This window comes from Engystomops pustulosus, chromosome 4 (genome assembly GCF_040894005.1).
Source record: "Engystomops pustulosus chromosome 4, aEngPut4.maternal, whole genome shotgun sequence".
Taxonomy (NCBI): domain Eukaryota; kingdom Metazoa; phylum Chordata; class Amphibia; order Anura; family Leptodactylidae; genus Engystomops; species Engystomops pustulosus.
In genome coordinates this window covers 7,362,761-7,377,686 of record NC_092414.1, presented here as the reverse complement: position 1 = coordinate 7,377,686, position 14,926 = coordinate 7,362,761, and the positions used below count along the sequence as shown (strand labels likewise).

At 51.1% G+C, this 14,926-nt stretch overlaps 1 protein-coding gene across 2 annotated transcripts in view; it reads right to left on the bottom strand.

Annotated features, from left to right (window-relative positions):
* Nucleotides 1-259: 259 nt before the first annotated feature.
* The window catches only part of IPO8 (importin 8), a 42,684-nt gene continuing 28,017 nt past the window's right edge, over nt 260-14,926 (bottom strand). For both annotated transcript variants that reach the window (XM_072144978.1, XM_072144979.1), the window contains exons 14-25: nt 13,806-13,971; nt 13,575-13,735; nt 13,370-13,495; nt 13,219-13,285; nt 11,676-11,801; nt 11,494-11,591; nt 2,543-2,638; nt 2,258-2,478; nt 1,894-2,099; nt 1,633-1,827; nt 1,446-1,562; nt 260-717 (exon numbers count right to left, since the gene is read on the bottom strand). In XM_072144978.1, coding sequence (XP_072001079.1) covers nt 662-717; nt 1,446-1,562; nt 1,633-1,827; nt 1,894-2,099; nt 2,258-2,478; nt 2,543-2,638; nt 11,494-11,591; nt 11,676-11,801; nt 13,219-13,285; nt 13,370-13,495; nt 13,575-13,735; nt 13,806-13,971 — 1,635 coding nt within the window. In that variant the 3' untranslated portion in view covers nt 260-661. The remainder of the gene's footprint in view (nt 718-1,445; nt 1,563-1,632; nt 1,828-1,893; nt 2,100-2,257; nt 2,479-2,542; nt 2,639-11,493; nt 11,592-11,675; nt 11,802-13,218; nt 13,286-13,369; nt 13,496-13,574; nt 13,736-13,805; nt 13,972-14,926) is intronic.

Genomic DNA, 14,926 nt, shown 5'->3' with positions numbered 1-14,926 from the left:
GTATTATAGTAGTTATATTCTTGTACATAGGGGGCAGTATTATAGTAGTTATATTCTTGTACATAGGGGGCAGTATTATAGTAGTTATATTCTTGTACATAGGGGGCAGTATTATAGTAGTTATATCCCTGTACATAGGGGGCAGTATTATAGTAGTTATATTCCTGTACATAGGGGGCAGTATTATAGAAGTTATATTCTTGTACATAGAGGGCAGTATTCTCTCAGGTTCTCCAGGACATAATGACATGGATCGGAGTTTAGATTTTGTGCTGCGATTGAACACATTTCTTTATTTATAGATGCAGATGGTGAAGGTCTTCAGTGTTACATCAGTATTAGACGTGTGACACAGGCTCCTCCTCCTCTGGCTCCTCGGGGGCGGGGTCAGCAGTCCATCAGCTGCAGTGTTACAGTCTGTCACAGATCAGTGGCAAATACGAGGAATGAGTAAAAGTGCAGAAACCGAAACTAACAGGATTCCGGCTTTTCCCGCAGTCACATTTACCCAAATCCCCCTTGAAAAAAAACCGCTTTGTCCGGGACGTGGCAGATTCTCCTCTTCTCATAGGTCACTGCCGCGTCCTTCCCCTTCACAGAGTCAATGAGCTTTACAAAATATGTAAATGATGATGTCCCAGAGTTCCTTGCAGCATCCCCATCACTGGCCTACGAGATGGGCGGCGCAAACCGGGTGCTGTTCCAGCTTTCTGGACGCTGCGGGAGGAAGAAAAACAAATTAGGAATAAAATATCCTAGAGCAGAAATATAATCTCTGCTGCGTTACAATGTATCAGTGCAGGAAAAGGATTCTGTGGATGGGGAAAGGGAATGTTTCCATTTACAAAGATTCCAGGATTGTACCGAGGACACGTCCTCACACTGCTGTGCTCTGTGGAGGCTTTGGATCATAGAGGACACACCTCGAGTACCACTCTGGGAATATGATTTCATATTTCACAGTCCTGCTGCTACTAACTACATACACAAAAGGTGTGATTACACATCTCTCCAGGGACAATACATAACACTGGCTGCAGAGAGTACAGAGCACAGCAGTGTGAGGTCTGATTACACATCTCTCCAGGGACAATACATAACACTGGCTGCAGAGAGCACAGAGCACAGCAGTGTGAGGTCTGATTACACATCTCTCCAGGGATAATACATAACACTGGCTGCAGAGAGCACAGAGCACAGCAGTGTGAGGTCTGATTACACATATCTCCAGGGACAATACATAACACTGGCTGCAGAGAGCACAGAGCACAGCAGTGTGAGGTCTGATTACACATCTCTCCAGGGACAATACATAGAACTGGCTGCAGAGATCACAGAGCACAGCAGTGTGAGGTCTGATTACACATCTCTCCAGGGACAATACATAACACTGGCTACAGAGAGCACAGAGCACAGCAGTGTGAGGACACGCCCCCAGTACTCACCGGCTGCGCTCTTCCTCTGCTCTGACAAGGTGTAGATCTCCTGCAGCTGCTTCTTCTGGTCGTTGCTGAGCGTTGCGGTCAGGGAGTGATACCAGGTGGGGTCCCGGCTCTGGACACCTGTGGGGGGGGAGGAGAGGGTGAGGATCTCTGAGGGCAGGACAGTGAGGTAAGTACTGTGGACACTCACCCAGCAGGGCGTCAGTGAAGAGCTGATACTCGTCCAGTGCCTCGGGGCAGTCCAGCGGGGTGCTGAAGGCCTCCAGTGCCGTCTCCTCCAGCGCCTCGTCGTCCCAGTCCTCGTCATCGTCCTCCTGGTCCTGGTGGTCCGGGTTCTCCTGCATGGCCGGACCCCCGGCCTCCTCCTCATCGCTGGGGATCTCCTCTGCACAGGACGCACAGTCAGACATGACAGGACATGGTCACCTCCCACCACTGCCGGGGCACTCACCGTTCTCCTCCGGGTCCGCCTTGCTGGTGCGGCAGGAGGTCCGGCGGTCCGGGTGGTCCCGGTGGGCGCACACTTGTCTCATTCCCAGGAACAGGAGGAGGATGGAAGGCACAATGACGGAGGCCACGGCGGTCACTGCGGGGGGTCTCCCGGGCAGCTCCATCAGGATACTCAGCCCGATTATACACATCTTACGGTCATGGAGCCTGCGGGGAAGTCACACGTATGTCAGGAGTCCTGGAGGCGGGGCCACGAGACTTAACATACCAATGTTAGGTATTGTTAGGTCACAGCTGCTGATGGTTTCCCTTTTAAGGGTCACATACAGACACTTCAGATGTGCAGGAGGTAGGTAGGTACTTACCCCAGGAAGCAGTCAGTGTCGTTGACCCACTGATTAATAAACTGGGCTGTGATGGGCTCGGCGCTGTGGGGGAATCGGATCTGCTCCAGGGTGTTGATGAGCAGCGGCGGGTTATAGTACAGGGCGGCGATCACCACCTGGAGGCACATGGTGCGCAGCTCGCTGGACTTCACCCCCCGCGTCAGCCGCTCCAGCACCGCCTCCACGAAGAGCGGGATACACTGCAGAGACACAACGCCAGTGATATACCTGCACAGCCTGACTGCCCCGCCCCAGACTACTTACCTGATCTATCCCTCTGCCTTTACACTGCAGCACAATCACCTCCAGGAGCTTCGCCGCATGACACTCAGCATCTTCACCCGCGTCACCCATCAGCACCTGCACAACACAAGCATCAGGAAACCATCAGCAGCCCCTGTATTGTCCCTGCTGTGCTCTGTGCTCTCTGCAGCCAGTGTTATGTATTGTCCCTGGAGAGATGTGTAATCAGACCTCACACTGCTGTGCTCTGTGCTCTCTGCAGCCAGTGTTATGTATTGTCCCTGGAGAGATGTGTAATCAGACCTCACACTGCTGTGCTCTGTGCTCTCTGCAGCCAGTGTTATGTACTGTCCCTGGAGGGATGTGTAATCAGACCTCACACTGCTGTGCTCTGTGCTCTCTGCAGCCAGTGTTATGTATTGTCCCTGGAGGGATGTGTAATCAGACCTCACACTGCTGTGCTCTGTGCTCTCTGCAGCCAGTGTTATTTTTTTAAAAGTATTTATTTTTGCAAATTTTTGGAAAATTTTTTTTAACAATTGCAATAAACAAACCAAGGAACAAGATTGTCTGTTACATACTTTCTTCCCCACAATACAGAATAATTGAATAGCATCCGTGGTAATGAACAGGATCTTATTGCGTTCCAATATTAGCTAAGGGATATATCGCGATAAGTGACAGCAGATATTGTAACCAGACATCTTGATACAACACAAATAACTATTGACACATAGACAATCAGTCACACACACACACACACCAGCACGCTCAGTCTCCTTCATCATGGAGAGGAGTATATATCACATGTGATTATAGGGCAGTATGGGGAGTCACACACACACACACACACCAGCACGCTCAGTCTCCGTCATCATGGAGAGGAGTATATATCACATGTGATTATAAGGCTGTATGGGGAGTCTCGCACCATCTGGACCAGATGCGGTCAAACTTCTGGGGACACTTCCTGTTGACATACAGGGACCGGTAGTGGGGAATGACGCTGTTAATAAGTAATATCCATCTTTTTAATGGAGGGGGCTCCTGGTCCTTCCAGGTCATCACCACCACTTTTCGGGCGTAGTATAATACAAACCTAAAGAAAATTTTGTCATAGTGGCCATTGATGACTTCATTTATGATACCGAGGAGACACACAGAGGGAGATAGTAATCGTGGGAAATCAAAGTGTACATTTAGGAACTCCAGCACTTCGGACCAGAAGACATGGACCCTAGGGCAGGACCAGACACAATGCAGGAAGGATCCGACTTCAGCCTGACAGCGAAAGCAAAGATCATTGGGCATTGCTCCCATGCGGAATAGTCTAGCAGGGGTGAAGTATACTCTATGGAGGAATTTAGATTGGATCAGGAAGTCCCTCGCACTCACTACAGATGTGAAGTAGGACAGTTCGACCTCCCTCCAGTCATCATCTGACAGGTCAGGGATATCCTGTCTCCAGCGTTCACGGGCTCTATCAAATGGTCTGGACTTTTGCTCTTGCAGGAGAGCATAGCACTGAGTGAGTGGCTTAGGGAGGTCCGGGGTACTCATCAGAGTCTCTAGTTTGGAGAATTTCACTGTCAGGCTGAAGGAGCCGAATTGGGCTTTGAATGCATGTCGCAGTTGCGTGTAATGGAAGCTAGCCGTATCGGGTACTGTATGTCTCTCCCTTATCTCGTTAAAGCTGAGTAACTCTGCTTCCGGGGATAAGAGCTGGCCTACAAATTTCACCCCCGCCGCCCCCCACATTGTCCAGCCCGGGAGGGAGAGGAAGTGAGAAAGCCACGGATTGAGCCACAATGGAGTCCTAGGCGAGAGAGGGGGAGAGCTGCTCGGTTCTACCAGGGATTGTGCCCTACGCCAGCACACCGCTACCGTACGTAGGGGAAGTGGGGTATCAGATGGGGACTTATACCTGTACAGCAGGTTTGTAAGGGCCTCGTAGGAACCGACCAGGGCACCAGCCAGTGCAGTAGCTGCATTACCCATGTCTATATCTATCCACCACTGGGCATATACTAGCTGGGAAGCCAGGTAATAAAGATACAGATCCGGGGCAGCCAGTCCACCCCTAGACTTGGGAGCCTGAAGCAGCGCTAGACTGAATCGCGGGGCACTACTCTGCCAGTAGAAGGACCTGAGAATGCCGTCCAAGCGTTTGAACAGACTCTTAGGGAGCAGTATAGGACAAGCATGAAAAAGGTATAGAAATTTGGGGAGGAAGATCATTTTGAATATATTAATACGCCCGTATAGGGACAAGGGGAGAGTGGACCAGGCTTTTAGGCGCGATTCCGTTGCAGCTATCAGGGGTGTGATGTTTAGCTCTGTATATGCCTGGACCCTGCGTGACACCTGGACTCCCAGATATTTAAAGGTGGACACCACCTGGACTGGGACGGGGAGGGAGTGTACCCCTATATCTGATAAGGGAAAGAGGGCCGATTTGTCCCAATTAACCCGGAGACCTGAGAACCCCCCATAGCATTCTATCAGGGACAGAAGGGATTCCAGAGAGGGGCCCACATCCCCAAGGTATACAAGTGTATCATCGGCATAGAGAGATACCTTTTCAATAATAGTACCTCTAGTTATGCCCTTAATGCCCTCAGAGTGGCGGATCGCCACAGCAAGGGGCTCAATGGCAAGTGCGAAGAGGAGGGGAGATAGTGGGCAACCCTGTCTAGTGCCCCTGGCCATAGGGAGAGTAGGTGAGATATTAAGATTGGTCCTTACCCTAGCCCTAGGGTCGTTATATAATAACCTAACCAGTGCTGTGAAGCGAGGGCCAATACCCAGCCTGGGCAGGAGGGTCCACAAATAGGGCCACTCCACAGAATCAAACGCCTTGCAATTATCTAAGGATAATATAAACCCAGGGTCTGGAGACCGCTCTGCCTCTGCAATGTTCAGGTGTAGTCTTTGAATATTTATGTCAGTTCCCCTCCCTGGCATAAAGCCTGTCTGGTCTGGGTGCACCAAGGATAATATTACTTTATTAAGCCTTGTTGCCAGAATTTTTGCTAGTATTTTGACATCTGAGTTTAGGAGGGAAATTGGACGGTATGAGTCGGGATGCAGAGGGTCCTTACCAGGCTTGGGAATAACTACAATAAGGGCCTCTCGCATAGAATCAGGGAGGGAACCGCTGTCGAGCGCATCGGAGTACAGGCTAAGTAGATGAGGGACCAGGGTCTCACAGTTATCCCTATACCACTCACCTCCCAGCCCATCAAGTCCAGGTGTCTTACCGGGGGGCAACGATTGGATGGCCAGTTCCACCTCCTCCGCCGAGAGCGGAGCATCAAGCTCCGATGACTGTGCCTGTGTGAGCCTCCAAAGTGGAAGACTGTCAAGGAATCTGGAAATCTCGACGGAAGAGGCGGACAATCTGGAGCTGTAAAGAGAAGAGTAGAATTCGTGAAAAACCATGTTTATGGCCCGGGGTTCTGTGTTTAAGGCTCCGTTACTGTCAAGGATAGAGGGAACGGATGCACACGGACGTTCAGCCCGCGAGAGATATGCAAGCAGCTTCCCATTTTTATCTCCGAATTCAAAGATGGACGCTTCCCTGGCTTGCAGGCGCTTGCTGGTGCGCTCCTTCACTACAGCTAGATGGTTCCTCTGCGCTTGGGCCCAGGTCTTTTTATTCCCCGGAGTAGGTTTCTCTAGATATTCCTTTTCTGCAGTCACCAGTGCAGCGGTCAGCCTCTCCTCCTGCGCATTTAATAACTTCCTATGGCCAGCTACACCCGACATGAATGCTCCCCGCACTGAGGACTTGTACGAGTCCCAGACTAGAAGAGGATCAGGATGGGTTGAGTGTACATCCCAGAACTCGCTATGCGCTGCCCTAACAGTACTCTGGACCGCTGGGGATAGGAGCCAGGCCGGGTGCAGGCGCCATAAGCGGGAGTCGCTGGGGGGGCCTATAAGGAGACTGATAAGCAAGGCGGAATGGTCAGATGCACTGCGCGGGCAATAGGATACTTGATCAACATGCTGCATCATATCAGGGGAGACAAAGGCCAGATCAATCCGAGAGAAGCTCTTGTGCACAGAGGAATAGAATGAATATTCTCTCTCTTGAGGATGTTTACTACGCCAAACATCGGCGAGGTCTAGAGAGGTGAGCCACTCATTCAGACGGACCGAGCCTGTGTCTAGGCCGCTTGTGCGATCCAGGGAGGGATTAGGGACTGCATTGAAGTCACCAATGCAGAGGATCGGACTAGGAGGCATAGAAGCAAGTTTACCGGAGATTAGGTGCAATACAGCTGGATCAAAGGGAGGTGGGACATAGACCGACACTATAGTGAAAGTAAAGCCCCACAAGGCACAATGTATGACTACGTACCGGCCAAAGTGATCCGGTGCTACCTGTATGACCTCTATGGGAAGCGCTTTGGATATGAGTATGGATACTCCCCTGGCGTAGACAGAGTAGGAGGAATGATAACCTCTAGCCACCCAGGCCCGCTTCAGAGAGAGGACCTTCTGACCCGTAAGGTGTGTCTCTTGGATACATACAATGTGAGGGGCCTGACGCTTAATGACGTCTAACATCAGAGCCCTCTTGAATTTGGAGTTGAGTCCCCTCACATTCCAGCTCATTACCTTAAGTGAAGACATCTTAGCGGAAGGGAAAGGGGTGTGGGGAAGGAGACGTGAGCAACCAAGCATTCATCCTTTCATACCACAGAGACATAGACAGACAGACAACAGTGAGCATAACAAATATAACCAGAACTGTACTAACAATCCCAAGAATATAAACCCCCTGTCTAACACCCTAACAGCAGTAGTGCAGACCTATACCCAATAACAATCAAAGAGTAGAACAGTGGTCCCTAACTCAAGACAAACCTACACCATTTGTCCCGGGACCCCTAACCCTCAGAGTATATATAAACAGGAGGTATTTAGGCAGCCATGTTTAAAGAGAGCAAAGGAGGGGATAAGGGAAGAGTAATATGTAGAGGGGAGCGGTAAGAGGATAAGGGAGGGGGGGGAGTAGGTACAAAGAAGGGGAAGGGGAGGGGAAAGAGAAATAAGTGCCATATGTGGCGCACAGGCCAAATTGACCAAAAGAGATAGCACATCAGTTATGGGGCACCATATACGAGGCGTGCGCCCCAATGTAGAGCAATATTAGAAAATTAGAGCAATGATTTAGGACCCCTAAGCATCAATACAGGACTAAGTCCAGCAATGTCATAGCTCATCAGATAAAAGGATATATGAGTCCAGTCACTCAGGAGGTGCGGGCCTTGCAGCGGGAGCCCGTGGAGCTGCATCAGCCCAGTGAAGTGCTTCGGTTGGGCAGGTGAAGAATCGAGTCTTCTGTCCGTCCACAATTCGGAGCTTGGAAGGATACATCATGGAGTATTTATACCCCTTGTCACGGAGACGGGCACGGACCTCAGTGAATTGTGCGCGTTGTTTCCTGACGGATGCAGAGAAATCAGGGTAGAAGGACACTCTGCTGTTGGCATAGAGGATTTCTCCCTTGGTACGGACAGCCCTGAGGATAGAGTCCCTGTCCCTAAAGTGCAGCAGCCGGGCCAGGAAGGGTCTTGGATTGCCCCCTGGAGGGCCAGGGCGGGATGGCACACGATGGGCCCTTTCCACTGTGAAGAACGGGGAAAAGGTATCTGCAGGAAGCAAATTTTTGAGCCAATTTTCAAAAAAGGATACCGGGTCAGACCCCTCCACTTTTTCGGGGAGGCCAACCACTCTGACGTTGTTCCGTCGCAGGCGGTTTTCGAAGTCGTCAGCTCTGTCGATGGATGCAGACATTTGGCGCTGAAGCTCTCTGATCTGTGTCGGCATAGGCCTCTGGACATCCTCCACTTCAGATATTCTGCGCTCAGTTTCTGTTATTCGCTCTTTAGCTTTATGGACATCGTGTCTTAAAAGAACAAAGTCCTGTCGCAGCTCATCCACCTTGGTGACCAGTTTGGATTGGCATCCGTTAATGGCCGCCAGCACCTCTGCAAATTTGCGGTCCAGTTCAGTGGCCACGTCAGGCGGATCAGCGCCCTCTTCATAGCTTACAAGCTGTGGCGGGCTCTGGGAGCCTTCAAAGAGGGAGGGAGAGGAGTTTGGGGACCCCTGAGGAGAGCAGGGCTGTGTGCGGGAGAATCTCCCCAACTTTTTGGCAGCGTTTGACTGTATCTGCTCCAGAACGGCTTGTGATGTGGAGCATTCCTGCGCATCCAGGGGTTCCAGGGACTGGAATGGAGGATCTTCATGGACGGATTCATCATCCGATGGAGGCGCAGACACCCCGGACGCTGCTTTGAGCAATTTAGCCGTCTTCCTCCGGTTACCCATGGCGTCTGGGCAGAGGGGGCCAGTGGTAAACAATCGAGGAGCCTAGCGTCCAGTAATTAGCAGAAATAGAATCAGGGCCCACGTGGGAAATTGCAGCGGCACTGCAAGGGTTAATACAAAACAGAACCCGGGCAGGGGGTCACTGGGAGTATGGAGGACTCAGTGCTGGGCTGCACAGCTTGGGGTCCCCAGGTGAGAAGTGGGCAGCAGCAGGGGAATTACTTCCCTACCTTACTCCTGGCTGCAGTCCGGCAAGGGAGAGGTTAACCCTGCGCGCCTAGGCCTCAGGCAGCGCAGGGGAGTCCAGTAGAATGTCGCCTCCGGCAGGCTGCAGGGGTGACTGGAGCGCTGCCGCGATCCTACAAGTGGGTCGGCGGCTCCGTATGTCCAGAGGCGGGGGGGGGGGGGGTTTCCCTCACCGCTCCGGTGTGCAGCCGCGATGTCGGGCGGCTACGGTCCCGCCGCCGCGCTGGGCACGTGGGAGCTGCAGGAGCTGGAGTGCGGGGGGGCCGCAGGGAGCCGGAGACCTCCGTGATATCGGCACCGGAGCGTGGAGGCAGGTACCCGCGGCACCGGGGAGCAGGCTGGAGGGGGCACAGGTGGAGGATGGCTGCCTAGGGAGGGTGATGGGGTGCCGGGTCCCGGGAGCTCCGCGGCGCACGTCCTCCTAGTTCGGCATCAGGCCACGCCCCCTCCTGCAGCCAGTGTTATGTATTGTCCCTGGAGAGATGTGTAATCAGACCTCACACTGCTGTGCTCTGTGCTCTCTGCAGCCAGTGTTATGTATTGTCCCTGGAGAGATGTGTAATCAGACCTCACACTGCTGTGCTCTGTGCTCTCTGCAGCCAGTGTTATGTACTGTCCCTGGAGAGATGTGTGATCAGGCCTCACACCGCTGTGCTCTGTGCTCTCTGCAGCCAGTGTTATGTATTGTCCCTGGAGGGATGTGTAATCAGACCTCACACTGCTGTGCTCTGTGCTCTCTGCATCCAGTGTTATGTATTGTCCCTGGAGAGATGTGTAATCAGACCTCACACTGCTGTGCTCTGTGCTCTCTGCAGTCAGTGTTATGTACTGTCCCTGGAGAGATGTGTAATCAGACCTCACACTGCTGTGCTCTGTGCTCTCTGCAGTCAGTGTTATGTATAGTCCCTGGAGAGATGTGTAATCAGACCTCACACTGCTGTGCTCTGTGCTCTCTGCAGTCAGTGTTATGTACTGTCCCTGGAGAGATGTGTAATCAGACCTCACACTGCTGTGCTCTGTGCTCTCTGCAGCCAGTGTTATGTATTGTCCCTGGAGAGATGTGTAATCATACCTCACACTGCTGTGCTCTGTGCTCTCTGCAGCCAGTGTTATGTACTGTCCCTGGAGAGATGAGTTATCAGACCTCACACTGCTGTGCTCTGTGCTCCCTGCAGCCAGTGTTAGGTATTGTCCCTGGAGAGATGTGTAATCAGACCTCACACTGCTGTGCTCTGTGCTCTCTGCAGTCAGTGTTATGTATTGTCCCTGGAGAGATGTGTAATCAGACCTCACACTGCTGTGCTCTGTGCTCTCTGCAGCCAGTGTTATGTATTGTCCCTGGAGAGATGTGTAATCAGACCTCACACTGCTGTGCTCTGTGCTCTCTGCAGTCAGTGTTATGTACTGTCCCTGGAGAGATGTGTAATCAGACCTCGCACTGCTGTGCTCTGTGCTCTCTGCAGCCAGTGCTATGTATTGTCCCTGGAGAGATGTGTAATCAGACCTCACACTGCTGTGCTCTGTGCTCTCTGCAGCCAGTGTTATGTATTGTCTCTGGAGAGATGTGTAATCAGACCTCACACTGCTGTGCTCTCTGCAGCCAGTGTTATGTATTGTCCCTGGAGAGATGTGTAATCAGACCTCACACTGCTGTGCTCTGTGCTCTCTGCAGCCAGTGTTATGTATTGTCCCTGGAGAGATGTGTAATCAGACCTCACACTGCTGTGCTCTGTGCTCTCTGCAGCCAGTGTTATGTATTGTCCCTGGAGAGATGTGTAATCAGACCTCACACTGCTGTGCTCTCTGCAGTCAGTGTTATGTATAGTCCCTGGAGAGATGTGTAATCAGACCTCACACTGCTGGGCTCTGTGCAGTCAGTGTTATGTACTGTCCCTGGAGAGATGTGTAATCAGACCTCACACTGCTGTGCTCTGTGCTCTCTGCAGCCAGTGTTATGTATTGTCCCTGGAGAGATGTGTAATCAGACCTCACACTGCTGTGCTCTGAGCTCTCTGCAGCCAGTGTTATGTATTGTCCCTGGAGAGATGTGTAATCAGACCTCACACTGCTGTGCTCTCTGCAGTCAGTGTTATGTATAGTCCCTGGAGAGATGTGTAATCAGACCTCACACTGCTGTGCTCTGTGCTCTCTGCAGCCAGTGTTATGTATTGTCCCTGGAGAGATATGTTCTCAGACCACTGTGTATGTTGTTAGTAGCAGCAGGACTGTGATACATGGAATTATACTCCAGGATTGTACTGGGTGTGTCCTCACACTGCTGTGCTCTGTGCTCTCTCTGCATATGGTCGCACTTGCTGATGGTTTCCCATACACAACATTACATTTTGGGCCATATGATGATTGTGGATTGGACGACTTACCTTCTTACACATGGTGTAAATAATCTCCAGGTGCTTGGGGTTGGACAGCAGCATGGCCGTGTCCACAGTGATGTAATTGTGCAGCAGCGGCATCATGTCTGCAGCGGGAAGAGAAGATCAGAGTCATCAGAGCGGCGCCACCTCCTGGTGACATACAGCAAGACACAGAGGAGGCTGCAGACCTGTGAAGTACTCATAGCAATCCCTCTGGAAGACCTCGTACAGGATCCCCAGGAGCTGCCACATCTGCGGGGAGATGCTCTGATTGGTCAGACTGTAACCCAACGACAGGATCTCCTCATAGAACTCTGCAGAGGAACAGAAGTGTGAGCGCAGCTCTGGAGTATAATACAGGACAAGTAATGTCATGTATGTACACAGTGACTGCACCAGCAGCAGAATAGTGAGTGCAGCTCTGGAGTATAATACAGGATGTAACTCAGGATCAGTACAGGATAAGTAATGTCATGTATGTACACAGTGACTGCACCAGCAGCAGAATAGTGAGTGCAGCTCTGGGGTATAATACAGGATGTAACTCAGGATCAGTACAGGATAAGTAATGTCATGTATGTACACAGTGACTGCACCAGCAGCAGAATAGTGAGTGCAGCTCTGGGGTATAATACAGGATGTAACTCAGGATCAGTACAGGATAAGTAATGTCATGTATGTACACAGTGACTGCACCAGCAGCAGAATAGTGAGTGCAGCTCTGGAGTATAATACAGGATGTAACTCAGGATCTGTACAGGATAAGTAATGTCATGTATGTACACAGTGACTGCACCAGCAGCAGAATAGTGAGTGCAGCTCTGGGGTATAATACAGGATGTAACTCAGGATCAGTACAGGATAAGTAATGTCATGTATGTACACAGTGACTGCACCAGCAGCAGAATAGTGAGTGCAGCTCTGGGGTATAATACAGGATGTAACTCAGGATCAGTACAGGATAAGTAATGTCATGTATGTACACAGTGACTGCACCAGCAGCAGAATAGTGAGTGCAGCTCTGGGGTATAATACAGGATGTAACTCAGGATCAGTACAGGATAAGTAATGTCATGTATGTACACAGTGACTGCACCAGCAGCAGAATAGTGAGTGCAGCTCTGGAGTATAATACAGGATGTAACTCAGGATCAGTACAGGATAAGTATTGTCATGTATGTACACAGTGACTGCACCAGCAGCAGAATAGTGAGTGCAGCTCTGGGGTATAATACAGGATGTAACTCAGGATCAGTACAGGATAAGTAATGTCATGTATGTACACAGTGACTGCACCAGCAGCAGAATAGTGAGTGCAGCTCTGGAGTATAATACAGGATGTAACTCAGGATCAGTACAGGATAAGTAATGTCATGTATGTACACAGTGACTGCACCAGCAGCAGAATAGTGAGTGCAGCTCTGGAGTATAATACAGGATGTAACTCAGGATCAGTACAGGATAAGTAATGTCATGTATGTACACAGTGACTGCACCAGCAGCAGAATAGTGAGTGCAGCTCTGGGGTATAATACAGGATGTAACTCAGGATCAGTACAGGATAAGTAATGTCATGTATGTACACAGTGACTGCACCAGCAGCAGAATAGTGAGTGCAGCTCTGGAGTATAATACAGGATGTAACTCAGGATCAGTACAGGATAAGTAATGTCATGTATGTACACAGCAGAATAGTGAGTGCAGCTCTGGGGTATAATACAGGATTACTACCTATGATGTGCTTCTGTAGTACTAGTCCCACAATCTGCAGACAGATCGCCTCCAGCTGCGGCTTGACCTATAGATATATAATGATACAGAACATGTGATATATTATAAGACCCGGAGATTATAGCCATTGGCTGGTGGAGTGGACACTTACCTCCGTGTGATCCTCCACTACGGTGAGTACGATATCGATGGTGTGCAGGATCCCCATGGCCATGACCGTCTTGTCCTCCACCTCCTCGTACTCCTCGCTCTGCAGAACCTTCACAAAGATCTCGGCCTGTAATGGACAACGGGGCGGGGTCAGGACTGTGCATAATCCTTACAGGGGAAGCTGTAGCGCCCCCTACCCCTAGTACCAGGTGACGTGTCATGTCCACGGCGATGGGCGCCACCTCCTGGCTGTACTCGCAGATCATCTTCTGGATGACGTTGGTGAGGTCGTCGTTCTCGGTCTCGCGGACGATGTGCAGCAGCTCCTGCATGACGGCGCGGATGTACGGGCGCATGTGCTCCTTGGCTGCCAGAAGCAGGGGACACGTTACTCAGCGGCTCCTGCGCTGCTCCAGACCAATATGGCGGCCACTTACCTGCGCCCTGGTTACTGATCAGCGTCTGCATGGCGATGGCGGCCTCCACCTTCACCGGCAGCTCCTTGTCCTCCAGAAGACTCTTCCGGGCCAGCTCAATGGCGCTCCGCAGGTTCAGCTCGTTGTGGAATTTCAGCGTACTGAACGAGTGGAGCACCCAGCAGCACTGCGAGACAAAGCGGACAGAGGGTGACATGTAGGAGAAGACATGGGGTGGATGAAGTCTACAAGACAAAGCGAACAGAGGGTGACGTGTAGGAGAAGACATGGGGTGGATGAAGTCTACAAGACAAAGCGAACAGAGGGTGACGTGTAGGAGAAGACATGGGGTGGATGAAGTCTACAAGACAAAGCGAACAGAGGGTGACGTGTAGGAGAAGACATGGGGTGGATGAAGTCTACAAGACAAAGCGAACAGAGGGTGACGTGTAGGAGAAGACATGGGGTGGATGAAGTCTACAAGACAAAGCGAACAGAGGGTGACATGTAGGAGAAGACATGGGGTGGATTAAGTCTACAAGACAAAGCGAACAGAGGGTGACGTGTAGGAGAAGACATGGGGTGGATGAAGTCTACAAGACAAAGCGAACAGAGGGTGACATGTAGGAGAAGACATGGGGTGGATGAAGTCTACAAGACAAAGCGGACAGAGGGTGACATGTAGGAGAAGACATGGGGTGGATGAGGTCTACAAGACAAAGCGAACAGAGGGTGACGTGTAGGAGAAGACATGGGGTGGATGAAGTCTACAAGACAAAGCGAACAGAGGGTGACGTGTAGGAGAAGACATGTGGTGGATGAAGTCTACAAGACAAAGCGAACGATGGGTGACGTGTAGGAGAAGACATGGGGTGGATGATGTTTACAAGACAAAGCGAACAGAGGGTGACGTGTAGGAGAAGACATGGGGTGGATGACGTCTACAAGACAAAGCGAACAGAGGGTGACGTGTAGGAGAAGACATGGGGTGGATGAAGTCTACAAGACAAAGCGAACAGAGGGTGACGTGTAGGAGAAGACAGAAGACATGGGGTGGATGAAGTCTACAAGACAAAGCGAACAGAGGGTGACGTGTAGGAGAAGACAGAAGACATGGGGTGGATGAAGTCTACAAGACAAAG